The sequence below is a fragment of the Culex pipiens genome, chromosome 1 (assembly GCF_016801865.2).
Source record: "Culex pipiens pallens isolate TS chromosome 1, TS_CPP_V2, whole genome shotgun sequence".
NCBI lineage: Eukaryota > Metazoa > Arthropoda > Insecta > Diptera > Culicidae > Culex > Culex pipiens.
Genome location: NC_068937.1, coordinates 137,548,983 through 137,566,881, shown reverse-complemented (window position 1 = coordinate 137,566,881; position 17,899 = coordinate 137,548,983). Strand labels below are relative to the sequence as shown.

Below are 17,899 nucleotides of genomic sequence, written 5' to 3'. Positions count from 1 at the left end.
ATAATTTTATAAACAAAACTAGTTTCAACAAATTTCAGGAAAAATTCCGACTTTTTAACAATTTTACCTGAAATTTATATGTATTTTATTTAAAAGCTTATAAACTTAGTTAACTAAATAGAAACACTGATTTTTTTTCTTAAAAACTATATCAGCTACTTTAGTGGTGGTGCATTTAACGTACAAACAAAGTTTGAACATCATAAATATGATTTTAACAAGAAAAACTATAACTATCAAAGTCACCCCGGACTTTAAACTAAGAATTTTTAACGTAACTATTTTTCTAAACACTATTGGAAAAACTTGTTTTCCAAAATAGTGCATGGACTTTGTGTGGCCTACCCCAGTACATGTTTTAAAAATAATTATCTTGAGAAAAACCTTACCTGTTGGAAAATATTCCAAAAACAAATTGAAATCCTATCAAAGTCACCCCGGTTCACGGTAAATAAATCCTTGTTTCGAAAATTTGGCTTTTATGTATTCAATTACCAAAAGGAACGGCATAATATATCACAGCATTATTATTTCTAGAAATGGGTTGGGAAAAATGTTTAATATGGAAATTTATAATTTTTGGTTTGATTTGTTTTTTTTACGATTTTGAATTACTTGATAAAGATTAAAATTTGTTTACACAGAGTTAACTTTACAGGAAAGAAATGCATTCTCGCCATATATTTACGAGGCACTTTTCATCTTGACTCTTCTACTCGATGATTATTTTCTGATAGTTCTTACTTTTTATTCAATTGCATGAATTTAAAAAAAATCACTTTTCTAATCGTTCAGGTTTTCAAAAATCACAAAATTTAACTCTTAGTCTGAATTTGTAGGCTTGTTTATGTTATTATTATTTTAATAAAGGATTTTTAAAATCTGTTTTTTCAGCTATTAATTTTTAATATTTTTTCGGCGGATTAAGACGTTGGACGGTTTTTGGGTAAACTGGCGGTTTTACACCAAGAACTTGACGGACGTAGCGCAATGCCACCGTTGCCAGAAATTCGGCCACGGCTCGCGGAACTGCAACCTCCGGCCCCGCTGCGTGAAGTGCGGTGAGTCTCGGAGGCGTGCCTGCTGCCACGAAAAGCTGACTTGGGGGAAAACGCAAACCAAACCAAGCCGCGCGTAAAGTGCGCGAACTGCGACGGTAACCATACCGGTAATTACCGCGGATGCGTCGCGCGCAAGTCCTACATCGAGGAGCAGGAAAAGAGGAAGAAGAAAGCAGCAGCATCCCACCCTCCTCAGCGAAGTACGAGCGTAACTGTGCCGGCAGCTGGGCAGCGTACGGTTCCCGCGGATAACTCAGCGTTCCCCCCTGGCTGGGGGCGATCGTTCGCCAGCGTGGTCGCTGCCGGTAGCGGCTGTACGGCCCAGCAAGAAGTCACCGGGGAAGATCTCTTCACCCTGCCGGAGTTCTTTGCTCTCGCGGGGGAGATGTTGACGCGGTTTCGGAGCTGCCGGAACAAGGCGGAACAATTCCTGGCCCTTGGGGAACTGATGATCAAGCACATCTACAAAGGATAAACAACCTGTGATCTAGATATAAGCTTTCTCTATCTCTATCCCTTTTCCTTTGCAATTTTTGTAAGTTTTTTTTTTAATTTTTCTTACACCTGTTAGTGCCTTAGTTAAAGAAATAATTGTTCCAAAATGGATTATGATGCAACACACAGCTAAAAGGAACTCCAAAACTCTGTTATGCACTTCAAAATAACTCATTGTATCTTGATTATTCACCAATAAAACCGAATTGAAATTGAAAAATATTTTTTTGTAATAAATCATTATGTGAACTTCAATTCATTCATTCACTAAAAGAATTCACCGCAAGCTTTTATCACATTTGGACAATACTCGTGGGCAAGCTTCACATACGCAGTCGAACTATCAACCTTTTGCTGAATTTTGCTGGACAGCTTGTTCCACAAATGCACCACAATATCATCCTTGATTGACGCCATCACCGTTTCGGTATGCTCTGGACGGAAGAACCGCTCGTGTTGCCAGTATCGAACTCTGAAGAAGGCATCCGGTGGCAGGACAGACAGCTGCCCACCGCACCGTTCGCGGGACATTTTGGTCACATCGAGGACGTTGCAAAACTTTTGGAGATTCCTCGTCAACAGCATTGGCCCGTTTGCGGTCCAAACTTTGCCGTCAAAGTGCTCCGCGAGGTCTCTGGAATTGAGGGGGCAATTTTTATTATTTGATTGTGATTTCTTAAAAATGTTAATTAATTACTTGAGACCAGCTTCTGCAAAACGATGACCATAGCCGGAGGCTTGCAGATTGAAGACTGCGGAGCCCACGTAGCCACGACCCTCTAAGCCGAAAAAGTTTGGTGGCAACAGGTCAAACGATCGTCGTACAACCACATCCGTGTCCACGTAGGTTCCACCGTACTTATAGAGCGTCAACAGTCGAAAAACATCCGAAGTGTGCTCTACGACGTAGCTCGAGTTTTGGAGGATGTGGTTGGTGAAAAGGTTTTCCACGGGTGTTCCAGTGGCAAAGGATTTCCAATCGATGAATCTCATGTGGATGTTGCAGTAGCGCAGAAGTGGACTAATGAACTCATTGTTCGAAGAGTTGAACCACGTGGTCGCCACGAACAGTGGGAAAACTTTCCAATCCGGGTTTGATCTTGCGGCCGATTCAATGGCACAGGCCTGCCTGGCGTTCAACTTGATCTCTCCATTCCTGGACAGAGTGGACACTATGAAGAAAATATTCTTTCCGGAACTGAACTCCGACTCATTGGCCTGCACGTTCTGCAGGTACACGATATCCGGCATTGATTCCAAGCTGTGCAAGCTGGATGTTGGTGCGAAAAATGACATGGGCTGACTAAAGGTCAAGTACACGAAAAAGCACGTGGTCGTGAGTGCCGAGAAGACAACGATCGCCAGCGGACGTTTGCTGTACAATCTGTGAAACCAAGTCATCGCTAACAGTTTGAAAGTATCCACATCACTGCGGCATTTTTAGAACACAGATTGCCGGATTTTCCCCTATCAGATACATCTGAGACAACTCAAACAGACTCTTGGCAAATAATACTAAATTTGTTTGCCATTTTCAACACATTTTTGCAGGGATTCTCTTGATTTTTTTGTGCTTTTGAAATAAAATTGTATGATTATTGCTTATTCTCGTATTTTAAGAAATGAAATAAAAAAATTCAATATCTGAATTTATAAATCATTCACGTTTTCATATCTAATCGATACTCGACAAAACAAACCATTCATTCACTAAAAGAACTCATTACACGTTTTTATCACATTTGGACAGTACTCGTGCGCAAGCTTCACGTAAGCAGCCGTACTGTTCACCTTCAGCTGAATTCCGCTCGTCGCCTTGTTCCACATGTGCACCAAAATATCATCTTGGATTGACGTCATCACTGCCTCGGTTCGCTCGGGGTAGAAGAACCAATCGTGCCGCGGGTACCGAATCCGGTAGAACACGTCCGGTGGGTGAACGGATAGCTGGCCACCGCACCGGGCCCGGGTCATGTTGGCCACCTCGGACACGTTGCAAAACTTCTGGAGATTCCGTGTCACCATGAAGGGCCCGTTGGCGGCCCAAACCTGGCCGTCAAAGTGCTCCGCGAGGTCACTGGAGGAAGGAAACTTGGTTATTTTTTAAATATTCTTATAAGAATTGATGGGTTCTAACTTGAGACACGACTCGGCAAAGCGATGGCCGTAGCCGGTGGCTTCCAGGTTGATGACTCCGTTTGCCACGTAGCCACTGCCTTCCGAGCCGAGATAGTTGGGCAGCAGCAGGTCGAAGGATCGGCGCACGATCACATCCGTGTCCAGGTAGGTTCCCCCGTACTTGTAGAGCACCAACAGACGTAGAACATCCGCCGTGTGTTCAACAATGTAGCTCGAGTTTTGAAGAGCATGCTTGGCGAAAAGACTCTCCAGCGGAGTTCCGAAGGCAAACGTTTCCAAGTCAATGTATCTCATGTGGATATTGCAGTAGCGAAGAAGGGGACTGATGAACTCATTGTTCGAAGAGTTGAACCACGTGGTAGCCACAAACAGTGGGAAAACCTTCCAATCCGCGTTAGATCGGGCCGCTGATTCGATGGCGCAGGCCTGCCGGGCGGTCAGCTTGATCACACCCTCCGGAGACAGTGTGGACACGATGAAGAAGATGTTCTTTCCAGAACGAAACTCCAACTCATCGTTCTGCACGTTCGGTAGGTGAACAATATCTCGATCGACGACTTTCTCCGGCTCACTGGTCGTTGTTTCTGTGTTGCGCAGCGCGGCGATCTTCGCGTTCAAGCTGGACTGTAGCGCGGAAAAAGTCACGGATTGGCTCACGGTCAGATACACGAGGTAGAACACTACTAGTGCTGCGAAAATTGCAATAACCAGCGGACGATTGCTGTTGATTCTGGAAATCGAAATCATCACTACCGATTTTTAGTACGCACCATTATCCACGACAGCAGCTACCGAAATGTGCGGCGTCCGAAGCAAGTCTACGGATTACCGGTATCAACACGATCAATTGATTAGAGACAGCTGGGTCGACCCAAACAGACCATAGATTAAGCTACGTAGATAACGTTCAACGTATTTGGGTGTGTTCGGTAGCTTGATTCCCAAAAACGTTTTGGTAATACTGTTTTAGTGCTCCATAAAGAGAGTATTGATTGGCTTCATCGTGAATTGTTTCTCCACTTGATAACGACTTGACCCTGCTTCTATGAACTCACGTCACGTACTGAAACTCACCCGTCAATCTGGTGTACGATATGCTCAAAATTGGCAAAACGTTTTTATCAAGAACATGACCACTTTACAGCATGTCCAAGACACGAACAATGATAAATGAAGCATTCTTTCTCGCCAAAAGTTAGTCTTCCAACGGCTCTTTGCCCATCAGGTGATAAATTCCAGCCAAGCAAACATGCCAAACTGCAGCCCTTATCAAAGGTGTAGTTCACATTTTTGGCGGTAATTAGCACCCAACTCCCAGGGTTGGCACAGATGGGAGCTTCATTTTTTGTTCGATCTTTAATTGTTGAGGACGCGTTGCGAAAGTGAATCGAACCGTAATGAACTCGAACAAGAGTCGAATCCTGATAGTGATTATGCTGGTGACGATTTTGATACTGTACATGAAGTACCAGAGGGCTCAAACGAAGCTATTTTTGCAAAGCTTGGATTTGAAGTATCTGTACGAAAGGGCAATGTGGCATACAGAAGCAGTTGAGGAGTTCTATTCCCCGGACATAACCACCGAAACTGAGCCGGAACCTCCGTACATGCAACGCTCGTACAAACTGCAACAAACAGGAAACTATCAACTGCCCGATCTGGAAGACAACGAAGCCGAACTGTTCTTCCAATCCCACACAAACATCTTCTTCATAATCTCAACCATCTTCCAAGCTGGACTCGCCAAGCTAAACCCCCGCCAAACATGTGCCATCGAGTCCGCGGCCCGCTCCAACCCGGAGTGGAAAGTTTTCGTGCTGTTTGTGTCCGCGACCGAGTTCAGCTTCTTCAACAGTCCCAACATTGTGCCACTGCTGCCGTATCCGAACGTGTTCCTGCGGCGGGTCAACATGACCACGTTTGGGCTGGGATCGCCAGTCGAGGAAATGTTCGAGCGGGGTGCGCTGAACAACTCCAGCTTCATCGTGGAGCACACCTCGGATGTGCTGAGGTTGCTGACGGTGTACAAGTACGGTGGGACTTATCTGGATACGGATGTGGTTGTCATGAAGTCGCTCGATGAACTGCCGCTGAATTATTTGGTGTCCGAGGGGGACGGATTCGTGGCCAATGGGATCATTAATCTGCAGGCGAGTGGGGTTGGACATACCCTTGCGGAGAGCATGCTGAGGTTGGTATAAATCAACATTTCTTTGTATTTTTTTTATTTGAATGAAAATCGGTCCATGCATTCCCTGTGTTAAAAGAAGTCATTTTGCATCGTCCATTGTTCCATAAAAGGCTACTTTAGGGTGGTCCAAATCCGGATACCTCCTGGTGCTACACCCTCAAATCAATGATTAGCCCATCACTGGGCTGAATTCAAATTTGATTGTAAGTTTTTGAATTTTTTTTTGGAAAATCGTCAAAATGTTTGAAGCAAAGAAACCGTTTCAGTTGTCTACCTGTGGAGGACGTAATAGTTGTTTGGCCCTTATGAATTCTCGCAAATTTGGAACTACTTTCCCGAAAAACAAACACAGTTACAATGGAGCACCCGCAGTCGAGCAGTTTTTGACAGTTCGCTCCATAAGAAATACATTGTAGGAAAAAGCAAAAACTGCTCGAATGGAAATGCTCCATTTTGAGGACTGGTCTTACTAAAAAAAATCTGATGCAGGAGGTATGATTTTTTTTTCAACCGAAAATATGATTCGCGGAAAAAATCACAATATCATTATTATTAACCAAATTTCAAAAAAAAAATTCAACGTGATAAATCTAATTTGCAATCGAAAAGTGAACTGCCGTAAAGTTATTGATATTTTGAGGCGATTTTATTTTTTTCGAAATAATATTATGTTCTTCTTTTTGCTATTTTAAAATATTTTATTTAAGTAGGAGAAAGTGGGGCAAGTGTAACAAGCTAAGGAAGTGCTCGTTATAACCCATTAAAAAGTTAAATAATCTGTCGGATTTTATTATAATCATGTTATTCTAGGTCTTGACTAAGATTTTGTTAGAACAAGTTTTTAAAAAATCCTGTTTTTTAATGTAAAAACATGGTTTTAAAATTTTTGATTTTCCGTACGTTCTACTTAACTAGTGGGGCAAGACGAACAACCCGTTGGGGCAAGAGGAACAATGCATGAAAAAACATGTTAATTTAATAACGTTCAATTGTTATCACTTAGATACATCAGATTAGAAAATATTTGAAAGGTTTCTTCCATTTTTAAGATTAAATAATAATATTTTACTAAAAAAATTATTTACGAAAAAAATATTACTTAGATGATAAATAGTAAATTTTCATAATATCACTATATTTTGTCTGGACAATTTTTTTAACAATTGTTTATCAGTTTTTAAGAACTTTCATGTATTTATTTCCAAATAAAATATGTTGTTGCAGCAATTCGTATTTTTTTCCATACTAAAAATCCATATGGTACACTTGCCCCACCTGAACAAGATTTTTTATAAGCTCTTAACAAAGCTAACCAAAAGTTAAATCATACTTTGTAATACGTGCATGTCATTGGTAGGGACACTACTGATCTAGGAAACATAGCATTTTGGTAAAATGAGCCTTAAAACGAACCCTAAGCCTTATTTTGTACTTTCCAAATATTATAAGAAAACAAAGGTTTTGAAAAAAACTTTTTTAAATCTTATGCCCCGTGGCGTTTACGTCGTTTTGGCGGTTATGTGGGTGTAGAATTAGCTAATTGCATTGCTAGCAACAATTCCTCATACTGGAAATAATCAAAATTGTAAAAATTACGGCCGTACAAGCGATTGTTCCTCTTGCCCCATATGGTCGTCTTGCCCCATCTTCCCCTATAGCACCCCTGCAAAAAATATTTTGAGAAGTGAAAAGGAGTATAGTCTCATAGAAATTGTGAGTATTTTCCTTTCAGTGTTGTTGTTGTTTATTTGTTTATTTTCGGCAGCTTTAACCTTCGCGGTCATTCGCTGCCCCTCCTTTCAGTGTATTTCTATAATATTGCGCGTATTCCCGAAAAAGACACGCGGCATACCAGCCATGAAACGACGCTCCGCACATTCGGCAAATGCGCGCTGTCAAATCCCATACCGCGCGTTTTGTTTTTGTTGATCTTCATCTTCGAATTGCATGACATTGTTGTCGGCTATGTTTTTTATTGCACCAAAAGTTCAGAATTATCTCTGGCAAAAATGTTTTCGGTACAGTCAGAAATGCGGCGTGTACTTTTGAGAGAAACGGACAATAATAGTTCAGTTATTATAAGAAAAGGTTGAACAATATAAAACTTGATGATGAGCTTTGTGTACCAATGATAAGATTTTATTAGATATAAACGCCTACCAAAAATTGCCGATATAACTAGAAACAATTCACCTTCCAGGGACGTGGCGAAAAACTACAGCGCCACCGAGTGGGCCGCCAACGGGCCCTTCCTGGTGACCCGAATCCTGCGCCAGTACTGCAACGTCACCGAGCCGTGGCACATGACTCGGGAGCAGTGCGGCGGCCAGTTTGGCGTCCTGCCGCCGGATCAGTTCTTCCAGGTGTTTTACCCCCACCAGTCGTGGTACTTTGAGGCGAACCGCACCCGCGAGGTGATGGAGCGGATGAAGGGCAAAGTGCTGACGCACCTGTGGAACAAGTTGACGAATGGGATTAAGCTGAAAAAGGACGCGAACGCGGCCTACATTGAGCTCGCGCGGTTGTACTGCCCAAATGCGCTGTGGTCGGTGAAGGAGTACTTTTAGGTTGAGTCAGTTTAGGATTATTCACTTAACCAACTGTATACCAAATGACGACAACATGATCGAATAAATGGGTGTGTTTGCTTATCGATGACAAAAGCCTTATCTGTCCGAAATTCCACTCGAAACTTTTTTGTGGAATATAAGCTGCTTGATGAGCTCAATGTAGGCCATTTTGTAACATCAACACAAAATCTGAAACAAGCTAACTGGTTGGCATTTATTCAGAAAAAAAATCAGACAGCGTGTTTAAATATTGTTTGTTTGTAGAAAAATAAAGACACATTTGCAAATAAGCGTTTTTGCTTTCAATCTGTCCAAATTTCAAAGTGCATAATTGACAAAGGGAGCGCGTGGTCGTTGTCGTAACTAAAAGTTTCTTTTTAATTTCATGATCCCACCACCCACCACATCATGAAATAAACTTGCGAAACTTTCATCCCGAACCGATCACTTTAATGTTAAACACGAGACTGATTTCATTTTGCCAAACCCCAAAGACCAATCTCAAGAAACCCTCTCTTTTTGCCAATTTCCTCTCAGCACACACCAATACCAACAACACTCGGCGCGACGAGAAGCAGACGACGCTGCACCACGCGCTCTCTTTGTTTTCCATCTCTCTTTTCAAATTCTGGTTCGTATCGACTCGCTTGCTTTGCTCTCGTCGTGGGCCACGGTGGCACTCACGTAGCTCACAACGTGTGTCCAACGAGTCCCAAGCAATCGGGATTAACAATTCAAATAGTCTCAAATGATCGTACGCGGAAACTGCGTACTAATTTTATTAATTCTTATTACCAACCTAGCTCATCTACCACAGTCGTAAAAAATATTCGGAGTGAAAAGTGATTTCTTTTGTGATTTTCAAAGCCCTTCCTATATCATCGTTGATCGGAAGGCACGGCGTCGGGTGGATTGTGTTTTAATTTTTCGAATAAGGGTTTTTTTTGCGGTGAAAAAGCCATTTCTATATAATGAACGAAAGACGCACTGACAATTTGGATCGTTGAGTGAATAGATTGGCAAAATAACTGTGTGTGAGTGATTTTGTGTGTTAACCAGAAAGACCTTCCCATAGCATCGTTGCTCGGAAGGCTTGCCGACGGGTCTGTTATGAAAGTCCTCCCCATAGCGTCGTAGCTCAGGAGGCATCGAAAAGCCACCTTATCCTACTAACCCAAAAAAAATAATCACGTGATGCTTGAAGGAGATGCTGTGGATTCAACGGTCTCAAGCGGTATCAACAAGTATATAGCGAAAAGCTATGTGCTTGATGAGTCTGCAACTTCAACTATCGGACTAACATTCCTTCCTTTCGTTGAACTGCAGGCTTCTTGGGAGGGCGCCGGTATTGACTAATAAAGTCGGAGTCTTCAGGGGTTAAACAGTGAACGGATGGTTGGCTCCCACCGATCATTTTTGATTCATTGTTTAACTTCAGCTGATCTGTCAATAACGGAGTAGCAGCTCATTGGCAGTCAACCATGCTCATGCTCATGCTCAATCTGTCCAAATTTCACTCGTAACAATTGAGTAAAACTAAACTAAAACCTATAGGTGTCAATTCAGAATGTGATAATACATAAAATATATAATAAAATAAGTTATTTATTTGTAACAATTTCTATTCAAAACGCCGTATCACAAAATTTCAACACGTTCGGACAGTACTGCTTGGCCAGCTCGATGTACGCCACTTTGCTGTCCTTCCGAATTTTGATATCGCTGGTCATCCGGTTCCACACGTGCGTCAAGATGCGACCCTTCATCCGTTCCATCACCTCCTCGGTGTGCTCCTCCTCGAAGAACCAACCATGTTGTGGGTAGTACACCTGGAAGAATTGCTCCGGCGGAAGCACCACAAACTGTCCACCGCACTTTTCTCGCGTCATGAACCACGGCTCGGTAATGTTGCAGAACTTTTGCAGCACTCGCGTCACCAGCGATGGCCCATTTGCGGCCCATCGATCTCCGTTGAAGGTGTGGGCAGCGTCCCTGAAATTGATCGAAGCTTTGAATCGGAACATCCCGTAGGTTCGGTTCTTCAAACAAACCGCAAAAACAGCTCCGCAATCTCGTGCCCAACTCCGGTGGCCTGCAGGTTGATGAACCCATTCGCAACATAGCCATCCCCACTAGAGACCATATAGTTCAGCGGTAGCTCGTTGAATGACTTCATGACGACGACGTCCGTGTCCAGATAAGTCCCACCGTACTTGTACACCGCCAGCAACCTCAACAGGTCGGAAGTGTTCTCCACGACATAGCTGGCATTGTTCAGCGTCCCCGCGGCCACCAATTCCTCCAGTGGAGTCCCATAGGCAATCGCGCTCATATTTGCACTCCTAAGATAAACATTCTCCAACGGTAGCAACGACACGATATCCGAACTGTTGAAAAAGCTGAACCCTCGAGCAGCTACAAACAGAACAAAAACCTTCCAGCTGGGATTCGCACGCGCCGCGGACTCAATCGCACAGGACTGTCGCGGTGTCAGCTTGGCCAGGCCGGCCTGGAATATCGTGGAAACCACGAAGAAGATGTTCATCTCCGATTTGTACTGCAGTTCGGCTTCGTTATCCTGGACGTCCGGCAGCCGGTAGAAGCCGTCCTGCTGTAGTTCGTACACCTTTGGAACCACCTTGGGAGGTGGGTAGCGTTTCTCTGCACTCTGCTTAGAATTAATACTGGCGGCATGTAGAGTGTGCAGCTTAATCTCCAGCGAGACCAACTTGCTCTGAATCAGCTCGTGCCGTATGAAAAGAACTAACATAGCCAATGTAACAAATCCAATGAAGATTTTCTGTTCTTTAGAGACCATCTTTGCTACGCTCTTGCAACAAAACTAAAAGACTGAAAGACCAGTTTGGATCACGTCACCAATCGTTGCTATTTTTCCCGGATGGTTCTTATCAGTTTCCGTGTTGCAATACCGTATCAACCATTTGGCCAAGTAGATAATTATATATATATGGTTGATTGAGTTCCAAAATAGATACAAACTGAACATCAAAATGATGCTGCCAAGTTGATGTGAGGTCACTGAAATGTCTAGACTGAAAGCTCATTTCAACATGATTATAATCATAGTCCTATCAACATATTTTAATATTATTGGTAATTCTCCGCCAACTCACATGAAAACGGAAAAAGTTGCCCCGACCCCTCTTCGATTTTCGTGAAACTTTGCTTTAAGGGGTAATTTTGGTCCCTGATCACGAATCCCAGGTCCATTTTTCGATATCTCGTGACGGTGGAGCATTTTTTTGGTTTTTACTAAGACACGTTTTTCAGTGATTTGTAGCTCGCAACCGTGAAGAGATAGAAATTTGGTGTCAAAGGTACTTTTGTGTAAAATTAGACGTCCGATTTGATGGCGTACCCAAAATTCCGAAAAAAAACGTATTTTTCATAAAAAAAGTTAAAAAATAGTTTTAAAATCGCTGCCCTTTCCCGTTACTCAACGGTCAAAAATCGCGAGACATTTCATTTTATGGGAAATTTAATTTACTTTTCGAATCTGAAATAACCCAGGAGGGTCATTTTTTCATTTTGAACAAAATTTTTCATTTTAAAATTACGTGTTTTTCTAAATTTGCAGGGTTACATTTTAGAGTGTAACAATGTTCTACAAAATTGTAGAGCAGACAATTTGTTTTTGATATGTAGACATAAGGGGTTTGCATGTATTTTTCACAAGGTATCAGAATTTAATAAAAAAAATCGAAAAAGTTATGATATTGACCATTTTTGAACAGTTTTTCGAAATTTTAACCCCAAAAACTCAATCGTGTGCTTCTGAATGTATTTTTTTCGGAAAGTTCAGCTAATTTTGCATAAGAATGACCCCTTGGACGATTGTCGTGGCTTGTGCACTGCATGTATGTGGGGATTTTTCGAAAATAAAAAAAAAACAACCCGAATACACTCACTCATCACAAAAATATTCGTTTTTGAAAAAAAATCTGATTCTCGCAATCTTTTATTTCTTTTTTTTTCTATGTGGTCTAATCTACAACTTTGCCGAAGACACCAAATCGATCAAAAATTCCTTCAAAAGTTACAGATTTTTGAATTTTCATACATCATTTTTGTATGGCCAGCTGCTAAATTTGTATGGAAAATTATATGGACAAATTAATAATGCAAATTGGCATCTTTGGGCATACCGAAGGCACCAAAAAAGTTTCAGTCGGACTAAAAAATACAAAAAAAAATCGAATGACCGAAATCTGAGAGAATTGCTCACGTATGACTTGATTTTTCTTGAAATTATATAGCTTGAAAAGCTCGTCCAATTTCCCATATCTTTGCGTTTGACAGCATGTTGCCTCTTATACATTCAGTCCAGACTCAATTATCCGAAGCCTCGATAATCCGAAGTTTCGATTATCCGAAGGCTTGTATGAGACTTCGGATAAGGCCGATGCAAATATTTAAAAAAGTTTTTGTCCCTCGGCCCTGGCCGAGGTCAAGGGGGGGGGGGGGGGGGGGCAAAAAAATAAAAAAATATAAAAATTTAAATAACAAGCCATAATCTTCACATTTAAATGAAAAAAGTGTTTTAAAATGCATTTTACACTAGTTCAGTTGTTTTGCAATCATTAGTTTTCAAAAAATCTAAGATTTCATGAAAACAAAAATTGTATCGAAAAAAAAAGATTTTGCATCAAAAATTTTCAAAAAATCTTAAGATTTTTTAATAAGCCCAAACATGCTAAAAATGATTTTAAACGCAGGAGAATGTATTATAATTTGATTTCAGCTGGTTGCACTTGAATTTTCATTGAAATTTTGAAGTTTATTGTAAAGATATTTTTTGCCCCCTGATTTTTCGGGCCAATTTTGAAGGGGGGGGGGGGGGGTGACAAAAACTTTTAAAAATATTTGTACCAGCCTAATCGAATCACGAACATTTTTTTTCGTTTTTTTCTTTTTCTTGTTTTAAACATCAAATTAGAGTTCTGCGACCCCATTATAGACAATAGTTGAATAGTTGATTGCTTATTAAATAATAAAATGCATTTTTTCAATATTTCGTCACCGCCATATTGGCCGCCATCTCGGATTAAAAAAAAAACAAATCACTTTAGCGTAGTTCAGGGGTCATACTAAAGCTCGACAATCAAAAATAAGACAGCGAAAATTTTTTTTCTTGGTTCGATTATCCGAAGTGAATTTTTTCCGAGGCCTTCGGATAATCGAGTCCGGACTGTATAACCTTATGACTATTTTCGCTGCTATATAGAGGAGAAAAGCAACTTGCGACAAAATTTTGAGGCTAGGAATTTTGACAGGTATGAATTTCATAAAGTATTCGCCTCCTTTTCTCTCCCACAGAAAACCTGGGAACGAGGTAGCTGTCAAACTAGGCCAAAATGTTAAAGTCACTCACAAAATGAACTTTGAGTGATTTGAGTTCATTTCTGACGTCACGATTTTCTCCTCTATAGGCAAGAAAACCGTGACGTAGCAAATGAACTCAAAGAACTCAGTATTCATTTTGTGAGTGCCATTTGAGTGGTTTGACAGGTGTCAAATCGGGACTTAGCATTTTTTGAATTTGAATTTGCTTCCGATTACGCGAAACGTCATAATCCGAGTTTTTTTTTCGTATTAGTGCCCGTGTGCTTGTCCGTGCTTCTGGCCGTGTTCGTGTACGTGCACCTGACCACGTAGTTGCCTGTTCCTGGTCGTTCCCGTGGCCGTGCTCTAGGCCGTGTCCTTGTCTGGACTCCTGCCCGTGTTCCTGCCCGTGCTTCTGGCCGTTTTCGTGTCTCTGGTCGTGTAGGTGTCTGTTCCTGGCCATTCCCGTGGCCGTGTCCTTGCCCCTTGACCAGGAGTGTTTGTGTCCATGCGAAACGGAACATCCGGAACAAAATTATAATTTTAATTGCTAAGTGCCGAAACTGACACCTGTCAAAAAAGTTCATTCGGTTGTTTACCTTTGAGGTTAAGTTCCGAGCTTTTCTCCTTCGATTACACATCCCAAAGTAACATTTTTGAAGTAATAGTTGAGCTCAACGACTCAAAAATTTATTTATTTTTTTTTTTCGTTATTCGATTATCTAAAAATCGAATAACCACCATGAACTTTTTGCGAGGACTTCGGATAACTAAGTAAAGACGGTATCATGTTTGAATTCGTATTCATTATTTTTTTCTGATAAGCAAGGTTTACCGTAAACGCCTAAAATTCCAAGCGTGTTCAAATCTATGTAAGATCCATGCAAAATAAACATGCTTTGCCAGCTTGGTGTGTCATGTTTTAAAACACAACGCGTCCCCATAAAACGACTAGCCAAGCTTTAGTTACAGCTCTTTGCATCGTTTGTTGTGCTTTCCATCACCCCCAACACAACCAAAAGCTCAGCTACAGGTATTTCTCTATCCCTAAAAATCACCCCCACACAATCTCAAGCTCCCATCCAAACTCACACACAAACAAGCCCAGCTTTTCCCGCTCTCTCCCAGATTTTCCACACGCACCGCTCACGAAACCCCATAAATCATCACACTCACATGTTGCGCTCTCACCGCACGCGAGGACAACAACACCGACTTCCTTCTTTCTTCTCCCCTTGTTTCGCTTCGCTTGTGTGCGTGTGATTCAACTGGTTATCCTCTCTCGCTCGCTCGCTCGCTCGCTCTCACTCCCCACATCGCGCGTAGCCTACTGCCAGGGGTTAAAACTTTCCGCTTATCACACACCTGCTGCTGGCTGCTGGAAGCTCGGCTTGGCCTACTACGGAGCTTTCCCGTCCGTCAGTGCCTGGACATCCTTCGTCGAGTTCGGAAGCATTTTCTTTGAGTTCGCGCGCGCCTCATCGCTTCAACTGTATTTCCTCTCACATTGAGTGTGCGTGTGTGTTTGTGTGCGCGCGCGTTATTGTGTCTTGTTCTGTTTCCAAGTTTGTTGGGGATTTTATCCCGACGTTCAGAATCGAGAAGAAAGGAAGACCTGATTTGAGTTGAATTGTGTTGGCCGCGTGTGCTGAAGTGGGGGAAAAAGCCAAAGTTTTTCCTTTTAGCCTGATTTTCCAGCTTAAAATTTTTGTCTTTATTTTTCACCTCCCCCACTCGGATCCTGGCGCAACAAATGAAGTCGTGTGTCGGTGTGTTTGTGTGCGGCGGTTTTGTTCAACAAGTCTGCTGTGGTTTGATTTGGTGAAAAGTGCACACACTGGGAGAGGAAAATAAAGGAAAATTCTTTCCGAAACAAAACGCGAGACAAGCGTCAGCGTGAAGGCTCCCCCCAAGCACTTGAAATATTCAGCACCTTGTGCATTCCCCCTCGGCATAATTGAAGTTTCTTGTAGCGATTTTAATTGAGAAAAACGGCACGAAAGAATTCCTGTCCGGATGAAGTGAAGTGCTCGCGTGTGTGTGTGAGTGTGTGTTCACCAGGTGAAAAGTGAGAATTTTTGGATGGTCTTTTGTTTCTCACCACACACAGAGCCCTGGCCCTGGCCAGGACCTCGGCGATGAATGACGAGGAAAAGCCTGAGCAACAAGTTTCTCAACACAAGCACAGCACACAGGTGTAAATTTATTGATCAATTATCTCTCAACGCGGTCGGTCGGTCGGCGACAGTTTTCGGGGTGATTCATTTCCCCAACTTTGTTTGAAAGAGGAAGAAAAACAAGGCACCATGACACCAGACAGCAACTTTGTCCAGGTCAAGTTCGACAAGCTGCTGGCAAGGAAAACCATCTTCGGGGTCCTCAGCTCGAAGGCACGGTGGTGATGCTCGGGCCTTCACCAATCGGCAGTAAACGCACACACCGCTACTATTTAGTATAGAGTTACCATTTAGTGTAGTATCAACTCCCAGCCAGCGGAGGGTGGCAAGTTGACAGTAGACAAGTAGAATAGAATACCGTGTGCGAGGAGAGGAAAAAAAAACGAAGAAGAATCTACACACACGCGCGTGTAGCAAAAGAGATCCTCATCCTTGTCATCACTGGCGAAAGCTGCTGAGAGAGAGGAAACGTGGTCGGTGAAACCGCTCGTAATTGCTCTGTGGTGCTTTGGGGTTGGTTTGGAAATTGGACCTCCTCCCCCTCGACCTTCTGTTATTCACCCCCGAAAAAAAAAAAATACCTGAGAGTCCGGAACACTGTGCGGACTGGACGAACGGGCAGCAGCAGCAGCGTAGTGTAGACCAGGTAAGACCGTTTATCGATTAAAGCATCGTTAATTCGGGCGGATGGGTCCGCCAAGGGTGCTTTTAGGGGGGAACATAGTTGGTGCTTGGTGCTTGAAAGGGTAATTTAAAGTGAAGATTGGATGGGGCTATCAGTTTTAAGGGTTGTTTTCTAGCACGAGAGGTGTCCATGTTTGGTCATTTTGGCACGTGCTAAACTGGATGAGACTGATGTTCTTCACTTATTTCAAAAAAAGTAAAATTTTGGATATAAAACTCTTTGATATTGTCCTAAAAGACTCAACAATAACTACATTAAATTTTATAGGTCCAGACTCGACCATCCGAAGCCTCGATTATCCGAAGTTTCGATTATCCGAACTTTGATTATACGAATGTTTTCATATTTTTTTATTATCTTGCTTTAAACATCAAATTCAAGAGCGAGTCTACGAACAAGGCATACCCCATTGTATGGGACGTCGTTTGGACCTCACCAATCTGCCTGAAATTGTCAGGGGTTTTTTGTAGATATAAATCTAGCATGCTCGGGGGACCCCTTAGATCCCATTTTCTGGTGATAATTTTATCATATTCGTGTTCCTGAGACAATTTCACAATAGAAACATGCATAAAAATGTTTATTTAAAAAAAATTAAAGTTAAAAAAAAATTAAGAAGCTGCTTTTTTCTGGTGTCATCTAGTATCCTTGGAAACGAGCTTGATTTTCAATAAATGTGAATCGAAGATTTTTTTTAACTTTTTTTTTTTCTCAGGAACACGAATATGATAAAATTATCACCAGAAAATGGGATCTAAGGGGTCCCCCGAGCAAAAATTTCCAACCAAAAAATTCACAAAAGGTTAAAGTGTCTGTTGAATATATTAAACTGCCTTACCCAAAGCGTTCTCAGTCTCAGATGGTAGTCCCAGATGTCCCCTACAAGCTGCAGGTCGAAGCACTTTTTTATTTGAGTTTGAAAATTATGCCATTTTTTCACTAAAATGCCAATAACTAAGCCCTTTCAGATGCATTAATTAATTGAATTTTGCCTAAGTTATAGCCTTTTAAAGATTTTTGACGTTTTTGAACCTTCAAACTTTGTGTCCCGATTTGCCCCACTTCCCGTTGACCTAGAGTGCTCATATTTTGGCCAGATGCTAGTTTTATATTTACAAACAACCCCTGAAAATTTCAGGCAGATTGGTGAGGTCGTTGCGAGATGGGTATGCTTTGCTCGTGGACTCGCTCTCAAGTTCTGCTATCCCATTTTAGCCAATTTGAATATTTGATTGCCT

At 42.0% G+C, this 17,899-nt stretch overlaps 5 protein-coding genes across 9 annotated transcripts in view; 2 read left to right on the top strand and 3 right to left on the bottom strand.

The window, feature by feature from the left end:
• Nucleotides 1-1,814: 1,814 nt before the first annotated feature.
• LOC120425089 (lactosylceramide 4-alpha-galactosyltransferase-like) lies at nt 1,815-2,961 on the bottom strand. The gene is made up of 2 exons (XM_039589482.2): nt 2,254-2,961; nt 1,815-2,190 (listed from the first exon to the last, which is right to left on the bottom strand). The coding sequence occupies exons 1-2, from the start codon at nt 2,955-2,957 to the stop codon at nt 1,824-1,826; spliced, it is 1,071 nt and encodes a 356-aa protein (XP_039445416.1). The 5' UTR covers nt 2,958-2,961; the 3' UTR covers nt 1,815-1,823.
• Nucleotides 2,962-3,157: 196 nt separating this feature from the next.
• Nucleotides 3,158-4,722, bottom strand: LOC120425090 (lactosylceramide 4-alpha-galactosyltransferase-like). Its single transcript, XM_039589483.2, has 2 exons — nt 3,694-4,722; nt 3,158-3,633 (listed from the first exon to the last, which is right to left on the bottom strand). The coding sequence occupies exons 1-2, from the start codon at nt 4,440-4,442 to the stop codon at nt 3,267-3,269; spliced, it is 1,116 nt and encodes a 371-aa protein (XP_039445417.1). The 5' UTR covers nt 4,443-4,722; the 3' UTR covers nt 3,158-3,266.
• Nucleotides 4,723-4,939: 217 nt separating this feature from the next.
• LOC120425038 (lactosylceramide 4-alpha-galactosyltransferase-like) lies at nt 4,940-8,453 on the top strand. The gene is made up of 2 exons (XM_039589408.2): nt 4,940-5,886; nt 8,087-8,453. The coding sequence occupies exons 1-2, from the start codon at nt 5,093-5,095 to the stop codon at nt 8,451-8,453; spliced, it is 1,161 nt and encodes a 386-aa protein (XP_039445342.1). The 5' UTR covers nt 4,940-5,092.
• A 1,594-nt stretch (nt 8,454-10,047) lies between these two features.
• On the bottom strand, nt 10,048-11,411 carry LOC120425084 (lactosylceramide 4-alpha-galactosyltransferase-like). The gene is made up of 2 exons (XM_039589477.2): nt 10,508-11,411; nt 10,048-10,448 (listed from the first exon to the last, which is right to left on the bottom strand). The coding sequence occupies exons 1-2, from the start codon at nt 11,272-11,274 to the stop codon at nt 10,082-10,084; spliced, it is 1,134 nt and encodes a 377-aa protein (XP_039445411.1). The 5' UTR covers nt 11,275-11,411; the 3' UTR covers nt 10,048-10,081.
• A 3,808-nt stretch (nt 11,412-15,219) lies between these two features.
• LOC120422123 (uncharacterized) overlaps nt 15,220-17,899 on the top strand; it is a 151,437-nt gene continuing 148,757 nt past the window's right edge. For all 5 annotated transcript variants that reach the window (XM_052706289.1, XM_052706287.1, XM_052706286.1 and 2 more), the window contains exon 1: nt 15,220-16,622. The gene's annotated coding sequence lies outside the window, so the exon portion shown is untranslated. The remainder of the gene's footprint in view (nt 16,623-17,899) is intronic.